Below are 14,691 nucleotides of genomic sequence, written 5' to 3'. Positions count from 1 at the left end.
TTATGTCAGAATATGTGCTTTCATTTTTTTAAAAAGTGTCCAGCTTTCATGGTTCTGGAGAAAAGCTTGAAAATATGAGCCCCTGAAGTCTCAAAAAACAGAAGACAAATAAAAAGAACCCAACATTTATTATTTTATAAAATGTCATGATTTTGGGGGGACCAATCTTATGATTTTTCAATGGTGCTGACAATATTGGGGGTAAGAAATTCACTTGAAGTGGTCAGTCATAAAAGATCTCAGTCTATGAGCAAATTTTGTATAAATTTTTATAAATGTTAACAACATTGTACTAACAATTGTTTAGTTAGTTACGCAAGGTAGGCCTAGATTTGCTTAATAGTGTGTACATGGATCGAGTGTATGTGATCATTTAATGACTGACCACAGTCACTACAGAGCCTACTATTGCCTTGACCTCAGCTTTCCTTTTGGTATTGATAGTCCTGTGTTCAATCCAGGCTGATATACTTGCTTCCTGGGTGGGTACATATGGCCCTGGTTTGTTACAGAATGAGAGCTGAACTACAGTGGGCATCCAATGTTTGATATGAGCTTGTCAAATGGGGACTATGTAATATGTTGGCCTTGTCTGTGTAATCATAACTTCTTCTAGTTCCAGTGACCATCCAACCTATTACTATCATATACATAATGGCGTTCAAGTTGTAGAGGCTTGAGTTTTTGCTGCAGCAGGTCCCAGATTTGATGGCAGCTGATGTCAGTTGTGTCTTTATGTGCATGATGTGGCCATGATTTATTACATGTGCAGGCATCATTTGGATGTATAGTTCTTCAGGGCATGGACTTTATTTTTGTGTTCTGTATAGTTGTAGGAGCTTCACAGTAATATTGTATCTGATAGCGCTTTGAGATTTTTATTGTTTTATTATTTTGCATTTTCAAAATTAAATGTGACTTTTGCTTTTGCTGCATGACAAGGAAAATAACCTCAATTCCAGTTCAGTGGGGGCCTAAAGAGGGGAGTCCAAGAACCACAGGCCACTGGCTGTCTTAGAAATGTATGTGGAAAATGAGAACAACCCCTCAATTACAATTAATAGGATAAAATATTATAAGGAATATACCTTATTAGGTATCAATCCTGAAAGATGCTGAGTCCCAAACCAGTAGATCATGGACTTCAGTATATTAAAAAGTATATATTAAAAATAATTAGAGAAAACTTCATTTAGCCTCAGTTACAACAGGTATACCTAATTATGGTGTAATTGACTAAACAGATTTCCCAATCCTGCATCATTTATGCTAAAAGACTCTAAAATCCCCAATTATTTAAAAATTATATATTAAAAATTGTCTTAAAAAAAAGTGATTCACCACTGATATTGTTGTGGGTAACTTCTGAATTGGGCTTCAAGAATTTTTATTTTTCTTAAAAACTAAGTTCCCCTTTAAATGCACTTTTTTGCACTACATTCCATTTTATCATGTAAAATGGCCCTTTGCTTTTCCATCTGGATGTTAGTAAGAAGAACACAAGGCAGCAGTAGCACCATTGCCACCAACCAGAGGGCATCTGCAGTGACTAGTCTGGAGGCATATAACCTCCTTTAATTTACATATCCATAATAGAAAACTCCTATTAGCTCATGTCCATTTGATACAGAATCTGTGATGTTATCTTTGGAATGACACTTGAATAATGCGATTAAGTATTAGTAATACTTGCCACCTTCAGACAAAACTGTGCCATATAGGCACAACCCATGGTAAGGAAGGCATTTTGCTCTGCCCTTATCTCCCTTGTGCAGGGAATGGACTATGGCATGTCTCTGTCCTTCTATATACTGAGAGGCAGGCTGTCTGGCTGTGTGTGTATGAAAAGGGTGAAATGCAATACCAAAATAATGTAGTAGTGGGTATGTAGGATATTGCCCCTAGAAAGTAGGATACCTCCAGAAGCTCCCAAGTGTACCCAGTATAATACACCTCACAATAGTGTTTGAATGCCTTCTTGCATTTGTAAATTGGTTTAATAATTTTAACATACATTTTAGGTAGCTGTTGTTGAACATTAAGTATCATTCATTGGACCATTCCTGCCCTCCCTGCTCAAACAACATAAAAACTCAAAGAATGCAAGTTCAGACCCAATGGTTGTTATATAATTATAATAAAACTAAAGCTATTCCTTAAGATTCAGTTCGTTTTTATTCTAATCAATAAACACAGAAGAATCAGTAGCAGATGACTTTGCTTCCATAAAAGACAACTGTTCCCACTCATGCCTTTCAAACAATAGCAGAGGTGAAAGCTGCAGATGGATAAATTCCTCTGGAAGATTTAGAAGAATTACACATCAGAGCTTCATAGATTTTAAGGCTACAAAGGATTATTATGATAATCTAATGTGACCTCCTGAAAAACACAGGCTACAGAAGTTCATGTAGTAACTTCTGCATCAAGGCCATAACTTTTGATTCAATTAGAGTGTATCTTTTAGAAAGACATCCAATCTGATTTTAAAACTTCTAGTCATGAAGAATACATGAAATCCCTAGATAAGTTTATTCAGTGGTTAATTGTCCTTACTGTTAAAAATTTGTAAACTGGAAATTTATTTCCAGTTTGAATTTGTTTAGCTTCAACTTCCAGCCATTAGAGCTTATCATGCATTTTTAATGAAAATGTATGCATATTAAATTAATTAGCCTACTGTACTTGATTCACACTGTCACAATTTTCTGCACAGCATAGTTAAGAATTCAACAAATTTCCAACACCCATAATACTTAAACAGTCAAGCTCCTTATATGGGCAAAGGAAGTATCAACAAAAGATGGACTAGAGTATATTGCCACATTCTACATTGCTGTTATTTTGGGGATACTTCAGTATGACTCTTCATAGATACATAGAATGAAATCCAAACCCCCCCCATTAACTTGAGTGAGGCCAGGGTTTCACCCATAGATTTTTAAGGGCAGAATGGACCATTGCAATCAGCTAGTCGGACCTCTCTCATAACATAGATCATAGCTTTCTTTCATTTAGTCCAACATTTTGTTGTTAGTTTGTCTTTTGGAAAGACATCCACTCTTGATTTAAATACTAAAGTCATGTGCATTTAGCATATCCCTTTGCAATCTGTTCCCATGATTAATTATTCTCACTGTTAAAAATTTGCATCTTATTTCCAGTTTGACATTGCTGACTTCACCTTCCGCCTCTGGATCTTGTTATAACTGTCTCTCCTGGATTGAAGAGCCCACTAATATCACATTTCTTCCCTATGTAGATACCACTATACTTACAGATAAGGTTGGCAAGATTTGATTTCTAATATAATTTTGACAGATAATATTGATGTTTATTTTTAAGCATTTTTTATTTTTATCAATTTAAATTTTCATAGGCAAAATTATCAGTTTTAAGGGTTTTTTTATTTTTATCAGTTTACAGTTGTGGGAAATTATGGGCGAATCAGACAACAATTATTTAATGATAGTAGACATTGAAATTCTAAAAGTTAAAGCTTTATAACTGCTAAAACACAAATTAGAGAGACAAGGTGGGAGAGATAATATCTTTTATTGGACCAACTTCTGTTGGTGAGAGGGACGCCAAAGCTGGCCCAGTAAAAGATATTACCTCACCCTCTAATATCCTGGGACCAACACGGCTATAACAACACTGCATAAAACACAAATTATCAACATCACACATCAAACTATACAAAATAAATATCCTTAAACTCTAGTAAATTCTCAAGTAGCATTTTTCTTACTTTGTTTATCTCTAAATTTCAATGATTAATGAGGGAAACATTTTTTCATCAGTTTGCGTGTGTACGGTGAAATAGACCTTTACTGACATTTACCAATAAAAATCTACTCCTTCCTTATAAACCACAATGATCAAATGGCCTCTCAACCTACTTCCTGATAAGCAAAATAGCTTGAGCTCCTTTTGTCTTTCATTGTAAAATATACTTTCCAGGCCACAATCAATTTCAATTGATTATTTGAGGAGTAAGGTAGAGCAAGGGGGAAAAATGGGGCTCTAAGGAAAGCAGCAGCCTTCAAAGAACTCAGAAGAGAACAACTTATAGGTTGTATTCATCATTCACAGTCAAGCCAAACCTTCAATCAGTGCACTAGTGCAAACTGCACATGCAAACTGAGGCAGGATGCAGTCCTAAGCTTGTTCTGTCACGGAAATAGGATAAGGGATTCTTATGCACATAACGTTTTTAACCAATCATATGCACAAAGGTAACTGCAATAAAATAATGTCATTGACTGAGTCCCAAAAAACTGTCACATTTAAGTAACCAGCTATATTCATTTGTACTTTACATTATATTATGGTTGTTGCACATTTTTTGTTTGTTTTCTGCAATTCATAGTCCTGATGAGAATTTTTTATCATCAGATGAGAACTGTTATATATTTCCTTATGGTTAGTATAATATAGCAAAGATAACATGCTACTTATGTAAACACATTTTAGTCCCAATACATATTTCCCCTGACGCTTCTGATTATTTGATTTAATTGTGCTAAATCTATAAATAAATACTAAAATCATTAAGTATTAACTGAGCACTGTTCATCTTCAATATGCCTTACTAACATTAATTGATCCTTACAACACCCCTGTAAAGTATGAAAGTATTATTATCCTGATTTTCCCAAGAGGGGAAACTAAGACAGAAATTAAATGATTAGTTCAGTGAGTCACTCAGGACTGAAATCAGACCACACCTCTCTTTTAGTATAGTACAATTTATTGTGAATATTTTAATTTTAAAACAGACTTTGTTCGACTTAAACATCTCTCTCAAAATACAATGCTTTTCTACGCATTTATAAGCCATTTATTTTTCAGGATATTGCAGGAAGAAGATGATGCTATATCACAAAGGGCTGTGGACGTGTGTGCTCACACGTGTTGTTTGTGAGTGTGCATGTACGTTTTCATCTAGAAGATTTAAGGAAGAGATTTTAAAATAAAGAAAAAAAATAACCCCCAAAAATGTCAGTGCCTATATGGTCATATCACAAACAACTGCACAACATGCTGCCAGGCACAGCTTTACAGTGGTACAAAAAAATTAAAGTTATCTTGAACATTTGTGACAGTACAGGATCTCTGTTAACCAGTCCTAAGGGAAAGAATGTTAAAAGTAGCTTGAAGGAACATAAAACGTTGTTGGCATGGCTGATTTCATATGCCTTGCTCTATCTTTTGTCTTTCTCCCCAAACCCACCCCATCTTCTCTTCTATTTGAGTTAAAATAAATAAAAAATGTACCTTGATTGTACTGGTGTGTGCTCCTGGATATTCTTTTTCTTCCAACGTTGACCAGCGCTGTACAAATTTTGATACCAGGGGATCATCATAGTCCACTATCTGAAAGCCTGAGACATTAGCTCCTCCAAACTGGATTTTTGATAAATCTCCATCAGTAAATCCCTGGGCACAGAAAACATGTGTCAGTTATTTCACCACGTCTATCAGATCAGTAGGTACAAGTATTGCAGAGATGTAACCCAACATTTCCCTTTCTCAGGGATCTGGGCTCAGACCAGAGCTCTGAGGGCTGGCAGTGGTTGGGAACACTGTGAAGATACAGAGAGTGTGTCTTGTCACTCACCTTTGCCAATTAAAAGCAGAATTTAGCAGTCCTTTTTAACGATGAGCATTTACTCATGTGGGCAATCCCATTTGTTTCAATGGGACTACTCGTGTGAGTAAGTGCTCACTATCATGAAAAACAGCTACCCAATCTATCCCTAATCAGTGACAGTGAGTCAGCCACTGTCTCACTGAAGGATTTCTATGATTTGCCTTCACAGAGAATATGTGGGAAGACCCTTATAAGCCTCCCTGTAATAAAATATTATTTTTGCTGATATGAATATTCTTATTCTGTCATGGAAATAAAGTTGTTCTAGCCTAGAGAATGAAGCAAGTCATTTTCAGACAAATTGTTAGGGCCAAATTCCACCCACAGATACATGGGAACAGGGCTCCCACTAAAAATTTGTGGAAGCCAAATACATGAATCTGAGGGCCTAGTTATGTCCCTGCTTCACGTATATTCAGAAAAGAGAAAATGAATTACAGTGAAGAGTCACTTGCCCACATTAAATGAGGGGAATTATGTTATTTTTGACAAACTAGCTGTCAAATAAGCAGGTGATTTTTCAATTACATCTCATTTTTTCTTTATGTTTCATGAAGAAAAGACAAGTGTAGACAGCAGGGAGGAGTCAAGCTGTGAAATAGCCTTGAAGCCAAAGACCTTCTATGGCAGAAAAGGGGAAGCAAATGAAAGGATTCAAAAAGGTGGTCAGAATGACAGGCAAGAAATACAGGATGATTTTAGCAGCTGCTCTGTGAACAGACTGGGCGGGGGAGGATAACGTGCATGTCAGAAAGAGCAGAAAGGAGGTTATAGTAATTAAGACAGAAGATGACAACAGCCTGGATAGGTTTTCTCTGTAGTCTGAGTTTCTGATTTTCTCGGGGCACTGTTATAGGTAGTTTGGGTCCCTAAGCTGTGTCCATACTTTCAAAGTATTTTCATTTCTTGTAAGTTTAACGTTAACTCTGAATTTCCTGAGTTTTTTGTGATTTTTTATTTTCTTAATTTTGCTCTCGCTACAATATTCTTGGTAGGATTCTTAGTGCTATGTACCCTCACCTTCACCTTTAAGATTTTCTCTGGGAAATTCCATTTTTTAAAATAGTCCTAACATGGGACTGGTGAGAACAGACAGCTGGAGAGGCAGAAGAGATGGGGGTATCCCTGTCTCCTTGAAGCTGATATGAGGGAAGCGCCACAACTAGGAATATTCAAAGGTCAACCAAGTGCGTCTCTAACCAAGCCAGTAATATCAGTTCCTCACTTATTCTTAGGAGCCTGTCAGCCCTCCAAAAGTCTGAGGCAATGATGACCCTTATCCTCATCCCTTCACCCTAATGTGGCTCTTCAACCTCTGACAAGCCTAAACAGTGCCCTCAGAGGAGGGAGGGAGGGAGAGGGAGATAAAGAGCCTTTTAGATCAAGTCTACGTGGAGCATTAGTCTGGTGGAAATTCTAACGTGTATTGCTAAATACTAACATGTTGCACACTAACTGGCTCGTGAACCCAGCTGGCATGTACTAAGAGTCCCCTAGCACATGTTAATGCAGTCCCATTTCAAACAGCACTATGGTAAAGTGCACTAGGCAACTTTTAGTGTACACCAGTAGGGTCTATCATGGGCCAATTAATGCACACAATATGCTTCAGAAATCACATTGCTATAGAATGTTTCACCCCACCATGTAGACAAGACTCACTGTGGGTTCTCCTCTCCCGCTGACCACAGGAGAACCCTAGGAAAGGGGGAGAGAAGCGTTCCTCAGTCTTGTTCCCAAGCCCCATGTTTTCTCCAGAACCCTCAGTAAATACCATTTTAGTAACTTGCGTATACTTTTAATTAGTGTGTATGTAGATATAATAGTTACTGTATGCTAAACATACACCAGTAGCCAAATCCTTCAGTCCTTTTTCTTACTGAATCAAAAATATACTCTGATTTCAATAGGAGTTTTGCAATTGTAAAGACTATGGTCCCGCTCCCGCTCCCTCTGAGGTCAATTGGACTCTGTGTCAGGACTGAAGGATTTGGTCCCAACTAATGAACTGCTGATCCATGATGGGTGTATATTTATCATTCAGCTGTACAACTAAAATAAAGATGTTTTGATTTTAATAATCTGTCACTGCTAAACCAACATAGATAATGATGCTAATTAATTTCAATGGAAACCTTAATCTGAGACACTTAATTTGAAGTGCACCCAAAATGTTTTCACAATGAATACAAAAAAGAAGCAGCAACACCAACCACCATGACCAAAAGCTGTCACAATTGCTATGGTAATGCATGTTAGCTGCTGTGCTCACAGTGGATGCCACACTGCTTGCTAATATGAGCATTTACATAGGAATCATGCAGTCTTTCTGAATCTGATCTTAACCGCAGGTTGTTTTGATATAAACATGCAATACATAATGCACTGTATTAACTATATGTCATCAGGAATCCTTCAAAGTCAAAAATGATTGTCGTTCATGGAATGCCCATTTCAAATTAGCTATGGGTCCGCTGATGGCTGATAAAATGTACTTGCCTTATATATTGTGTAGAACATTATAGAAAGATCTGTAATATTTGCATTTAAATTTTTACTGTATCATTTTGTAGTATGCAAATGTATTATTAAAAAGGAACCTCCAGAATATTTTTGAGACAGTTTGGTTCAGCAAATTACAATCACACAGGTTCTCTGCTGCAAAATGAGAGCAAATGGCTGAAATATCAATCCATGTATTGAAATGGACTAGTCACACTTTTTAAAACAAATATATTTGCTGTCCTTCAAAACTAAAAATTGATAAGCAAAGTTTTGTAGTTCTTCAAATTTCGTAGGCATGACATATGTTTCTGTTGTTTAATAAACCTGCAGTAAATGGGGGTTGGGTCTTTTATTCTCAAGAAAGATAAAAATGAAGTTAATACCCAATATGTTTCCCTGCTTTTCTGTTTTTAAACAGACATTCAGGATCTGATTCTCAGTTAACCCAACACCCCTTTACATCACTCCAGCAGTAGAAAGGGGCCTCAAAGTGGGTAGAAATGGCCCCTACAGAATATGTCCTGCACATGTGAGTTGGGGAGGCTTTTTGATGTTCGATCGAGGGTAGATTGGGAGCAGGCAGTGGCATGTCTGGAGCTCTTCTGTTTTCCCAGAGCCCTGGGGAACGACCAGGGGAAACAGAATGTAAGTTAGAGCAGCCCTAAGCCAAGCCAAGCACCTACAAAGCACCACCATACAGGAAACATAACAGTGGCTTAGAGCTACTTTGCCCCCATGTTCTGTCCCTGCCCCAAGCACAGGAACTGAGTAACAAAGAATCAAGCCTTCAGAATCTGGCCTTTGGGCCAATTTCTCTACTGGTGTAAATCAGCATAGCTACATTGAGTTCAATGGCTCTTCATTTTCAAAAAAGGGAAAATAGCAGTTCAGATCATTATCCTTAAAACAGTGTAAAGAGTTTGCTAAATCTCTTTTAGATAGGCTATCAGATGTCAGCATGGAGGTGAATTTGGAATAGGTTGGTTGGATGGTGGCATATTACTTCGGTACATCTGACTTACTTTACTTTTTGTTGTTTCATTTTAACCACACATATAACATCCAAGGTAAGAAAGACCTGCTATGGCTGTCCTGTTACATTCCATTAACTTCAGTGAGAACTGCATGCATCAACTAATTACAGTAGCAGCCTAAATGTAAAACCGAGGAATTTTGAAAAGAGAAGATGCACCAAGAACAAAGCAGAAGGACACAAAAAACTGGTTCCCCCAATTGATGGCACAAATAATTTGCAATGGTAATGTTTTTTTCCCTAACTGAATGATGTGGTCTACTTGGAGGGCAATGAGTGTTCTAATTCCCACATATACTCGGACTGCTCTCATGCATATAGTTTAAAAGATTGATCCTGCAAAATGCTGAACATCTTCCTGGAGGTGATGAGCACCCTCAACTCCCATTGAGGGGAACCTGATAGAAAGCATTCAATACCTGAATGCACCAGCCCCAAAGACATTTTTGTAAGAAATAAAATAGCAAAAGTTTAGCAAGGAGGAAGAAATTTAACATCTCCCCACACCAAAAAAAATCTATTACAAGCTCATAAAACATAATACTGTCCTGGTATGTTACTATAAACACTAAAAAGAGTAACACAGGCACATGGTAATAATGAAACCACTTACCAGATTTGCAATGATGTAATGGTATCCTTTCACATGTTTACCAATCGTAATAACCTGTAAAAGAAAAGAAAACTCATTTTAATTGAAAATGAACAGTTACTATATGGGTTTACCCTAAAAGAGTAAAATACCCCCAGATTAGTTCTATTCACTAATCTTTATTTATTTATATTGCGCTTTTTCAAAATATGTGCTTTTATTATAGCCAAACACCGTGGGCCAGATCCTCAGCTGGTGCAAATCAGCACACGTCCATTCAAGTCAACAGAGTTATGCTGATTTACACCAGCTGTAGATTTGTCCCCAAGACATTGAGAGAGGTATATTGAATTCCAAGGACTAGACTGTATCTTTAGGCATACTCTGACTATAGTATCAGCAGGCACTGTGCCTCAGACACACCTTCTGTAGCACAGTTCCCTCCCTGCTTCCTCCTTACTCTGGAAGAGCAGTAATTTACTGTTGGCAGTACCAGCAGCAAATTATGACACCCTCTCTGCTGGCTCAGCTGTCCTGGACACTAAATGGTGGAGGCAAGGGGCAATGGAGCCAAGGCTTTGTCCATCCCTGCCATGCTGCCCACTCCCTACTTATCGGCTCTCAGGGGAAGGGAGGCACAAGTGGCCATGCCTGCATCCAAGATCTAGGTAGTCGATCTACACTGCCACCCATCAAAGCTGCACCTTTTTTCTATAAATTCAGGCTTTTGTTTGATAGAAACTTTAGCTACATTCAATTCATGTAAGATTTTATATTTTTACATCTTAGCAGGTATATTATTATAAAAGATTTAGGGCTCATTATCACTGTATTTATATTTGCTCGCAGAGTGTTCTTAGGTGAAAATTAATGTAGCAGTCAGCTTGTAATTATTTTTTTTCTGTTATTAATTTGTTTCTGTGAAGTATTGGATAATAAACTAAAATTTGGAAAATGATCACACTCAAAATTGTACATGAAAGTTATTATGGACCCCAAAATACTACTTAGGCAAAAAAAAGTTGCCACTCCCCAAAGCAGTCATGTCTACTACAAAATGGCAACAAAATATCAAAAATATAGACCGCAGAATGGATTTACATAGATAGTAGTTTTGTTTGCTTGATTTTGAGACAATTTTAAAGATATTATTTTTCAGTGAAGCTAGGGATGAATGAATACATGATTAAATTTGGTCAGAAAATTTGCAATTATTGATATAATATATATATGGCATTTATATCTTTTGATATGATCTCTTCTGTACTGTAGCTGTCATACCATATGTATTCCTTAAAAGCTTGATTCTTCAAACACTTCCTGAGTGTAGGGCTAATTAAGTGAGCAGTCTCATCAGCACTCTGCACTATTGACTTCAGTAGGACTATTCATGGGCTTCAAATTATGTATATGCTGAGGTACTTTTCTGAATCAAGATCTATACTTGGGATTTAAATTGGTCTGACAGAAATATGCACTATGCTTGGCAGGAAGTGTTTGCAGAATTAGGGTTTGAGAGTGATGCTGTCAAGTTAAAAATCAAAATGTTGGCTGAATGTTTTTCCACCTACTTTGTAAACACCTCTAAAAAAGATTAGAAAATAAAAATCTCTTTTTTCTAGTTTGTTTACCCTGTACATTTGACAGTACTTTGTGTGTAGTCAGTTTTACTGATTCCCTAATACAATCATTTGTTAAACAATTTGCATTACACGGACACTTGCAACAGTCTCTTTTCTGGGAAGTGACAGTGGCATCAAAGACTCCACTCAGTCCAATAACTGTACTGAGAGGAAGGCACTCTGGGTCTGCACTATTCAGTATACCTCCCAGTCTTGGGGTCCTAATGCAGGTGCTGATCTAAAATAATTTACAATCAATCCAGAGTTTTAAGGGAGTCATGTGGTTCAAAGATATTTGCATTTCCCTGCCTAGCAGGTGACGCAAGGGACCAATAGAGCCATCTGCTTTTACACTGCCCTAAAAAAATAAAGACCGGGAGAAGGAGGGTCTCTTCAGGTCTCCCCACATCTTTCAAATAAGTGAGAGTAGCAGCAATTTGAACAAGGAAGGAGATTTAGTTGATTCTCTCATTTAGTTTCTGACAAATTCAAAGAGGCAGGGATGGGCTTGTAATTTACATTAAACCACATCCTGTAATTTACATTAAACCAAGAATTAGTTGGCCAAGTTCCACACACTGGCTTTAGTGGAGTATATGGGTATAAGTAAATGCAATATCTAACACTAAGTATTGTAAATGTTAAGGCCAGAAGGGACAATTAGAGCATTTAGTCTGACCTCTTGCATGTCACAGGCCACAGAATTTCATCCAGAAACTCTTGTGTTGAGCCCACTGATGACATGTGGTACATGAACATAATTAAATGAATTACTAGTTATATGTATTACGTTATTTAAAGCCTATTTGGTTAGTAAATATTTTTATTGCGGAGGTTTAACAACTATGCATATATGCATGTAGTTGCTGCTCCAAGAGACATTGCAGTTAGATTGAGTAGATTAGTTACTCCATATTAAATGATTATCAATTATTGGTTTGGGATTTTATAATTGGTAATTGCAAATCTATTTATTGATGAGTAGCCACTGTATTGGATATAGGAAAAAATAATAATAAACCCACATTAAGCAACACACTTACTTCCAATAAGGAAGTATCTTTTTGCTACATCAGCATCATCTATTATTGCTCCTCTGGCACAATGGAACTCTCAAAAATAAGAGGTGTGTGTGTGTGTGTGTGTGTGTGTGTGTGTTCCGAGACTGTGGAACAAACTTTCCCATGAGCTAAGGAACATCACCAACCTCACCACACTCCACTCTGAGAGCAAGGTGCATATCTTTGACCTTGCCTTCTCTAACATAAACACATCGCAATACGTATATATATTTTAAAAAACCCTACCAAACAAAACACTCCACTAGGGAGAAGATGAGAGAACAAACATGTGACAGATATGTAGTCATATTGCTTAATACACTACTGAAAGGCACTCAGATACTACAGTGATGAGCATGATATAAAAGCCTATATAGAATAGAAAAGATTCAAAGGATAAAGTAAGGGATCATCAAAATAGAATCATACATAAATAAAAACTGCTGATAAAGCAGCACTATGGGAGCACTCATTATGTATCCTTATACAACCCAGAAGTCTTCCATTTCTGCTGTCATTTAAAAATTGAGTGTAGCAAACCTGATCAACAATGTCGTTCACTTTATCCCGCTCGCAGTCCAGAATCACTCGTCTTTCCTTTTTCACCTCCAGATCTTGAAATAGTGAACGGTAAGTTTCATCTTTTCGGTCATTGTTAATATTTCCTACATTGATAGCAGTCACTTGCCATTTCTTTTCAGCAGCAGAATCCAGGACGGCTTGCAATGTTGATAAGCCTGGTAAGAGGTGAAAGACGACAGATAAAGTTGCAAGAATAACACAGGCCCATAACATGTGAATTGTAGCTTATTTATTTTGAAGACCACTCAGTAACTTGTGCGGCTGACAAACAGAAAAAGACAGCTTTGACAGAACTCTCCTGAAAAGGTGATGCACTTGGCCCTGATCCTCCATGCCTTGTACACACACAACTTCCATATAGGTCATTGCAAGGAATACAGGATTGGACCCTGTAAACAATTACATTTTGTTTTTGCTTCAGCTGGCTTCAAGAAGAAATTCTATCACCCTACAATAAAAGCTTCCAACGCATTTGGGAGATACTCTACTTTTCATAAGAGGCCTTTTAGGAGAAAAACGACCCAATTACAGCAACACCATCTCTTGTTTATTACTAAATGCTATTGAACTGTTTACTTTCCCATGCTTCAGTGTCAATGCATTTAAAGCCTGATCCTGATCCCAGTGCCACTGAGGTCAAGGCAAAGCTCCCAATTACTTCAATGGTGCTTCTTGAGCCATTATTTCTGTTGACTAAAGTAATAACCCCAGTTATAGAAGATCTGATTAAATGCTTTTCTTTCTAACCCTAAACAGTTTCATTACTAATACCTCACAAGCAATTTTTACAGATGTCTGATGTTATTTTATTTTATTTTGGAAGGACATGGAATCTTGATAGCAAGATGGATTCTGAGTACAATTTTAACAGCTAACGATATTCTGTAAGATCATTAGAAATGTTACTGGTCTACATTTCCCTTACACAAAGTAAAGGAGAACAGAATAAAGAAAGATGTGATTCAGTGCCAGTAATGAAAACCTACCCTGAAATAAACACTATTTCTCCAACTGCCAGCAGTGAGTGAGAATTATCAGCTATAATTTTTACCCAGAGAATCCCAAAAGGAGTGTTTCTAGGACGGCATATAGTATTTATCCCAAGTCAGTAGATTTTTCAAAACCACATTGATGCCTGTGTATAGTTTAGTATCAGAGAGGTAGCTGTGTTAGTCTGGTTCTGTAAAAGCAGCAAAGAATCCTGTGGCACCTTATAGACTAAAAGATGTTTTGCAGCATGAGCTTTCGTGGGTGAATGCCCACTTCGTCGGATGCAAGAGTGGAAATTTCCAGGGGCAGGTAAATATAAGCAAGCAAGAAGCAAGCTAGAGATAACGAGGTTAGATCAATCAGGGAGGATGAGGCCCTGTTCTAGCAGTTGAGGTGTGAAAACCAAGGGAGGAGAAACTGGTTCTGTAGTTGGCAAGCCATTCACAGTCTTTGTTTAATCCTAAACTGATGGTGTCAAATTTGCAAATGAACTGAAGCTCAGCAGTTTCTCTTAGAAGTCTGGTCCTAAAGTTTTTTTGCTGGAGGATGGCCACCTTAAGATCTGCTATTGTGTGGACAGGGAGGTTGAAGTGTTCTCCTACAGGTTTTTGTATATTGCCATTCCTAATATCTGATTTGTGTCCATTTAT

The 14,691-nt window shown here is 37.4% G+C and overlaps 1 protein-coding gene across 1 annotated transcript in view; it reads right to left on the bottom strand.

Moving 5' to 3' along the window:
- Positions 1-14,691, bottom strand: part of GRIA2 (glutamate ionotropic receptor AMPA type subunit 2) — a 127,984-nt gene that overhangs the window by 59,110 nt on the left and 54,183 nt on the right. Inside the window, 3 exon segments of the mRNA XM_045018888.1 lie at positions 5,281-5,442; positions 9,808-9,861; positions 13,010-13,206. Coding sequence (XP_044874823.1) covers positions 5,281-5,442; positions 9,808-9,861; positions 13,010-13,206 — 413 coding nt within the window.

Source organism: Mauremys mutica, chromosome 5, assembly GCF_020497125.1.
Source record: "Mauremys mutica isolate MM-2020 ecotype Southern chromosome 5, ASM2049712v1, whole genome shotgun sequence".
In the NCBI taxonomy this organism is placed as follows: Eukaryota; Metazoa; Chordata; order Testudines; family Geoemydidae; genus Mauremys; species Mauremys mutica.
Note: the sequence above shows the minus strand (reverse complement) of the source record. Positions and strands in the feature narration are given on the sequence as shown.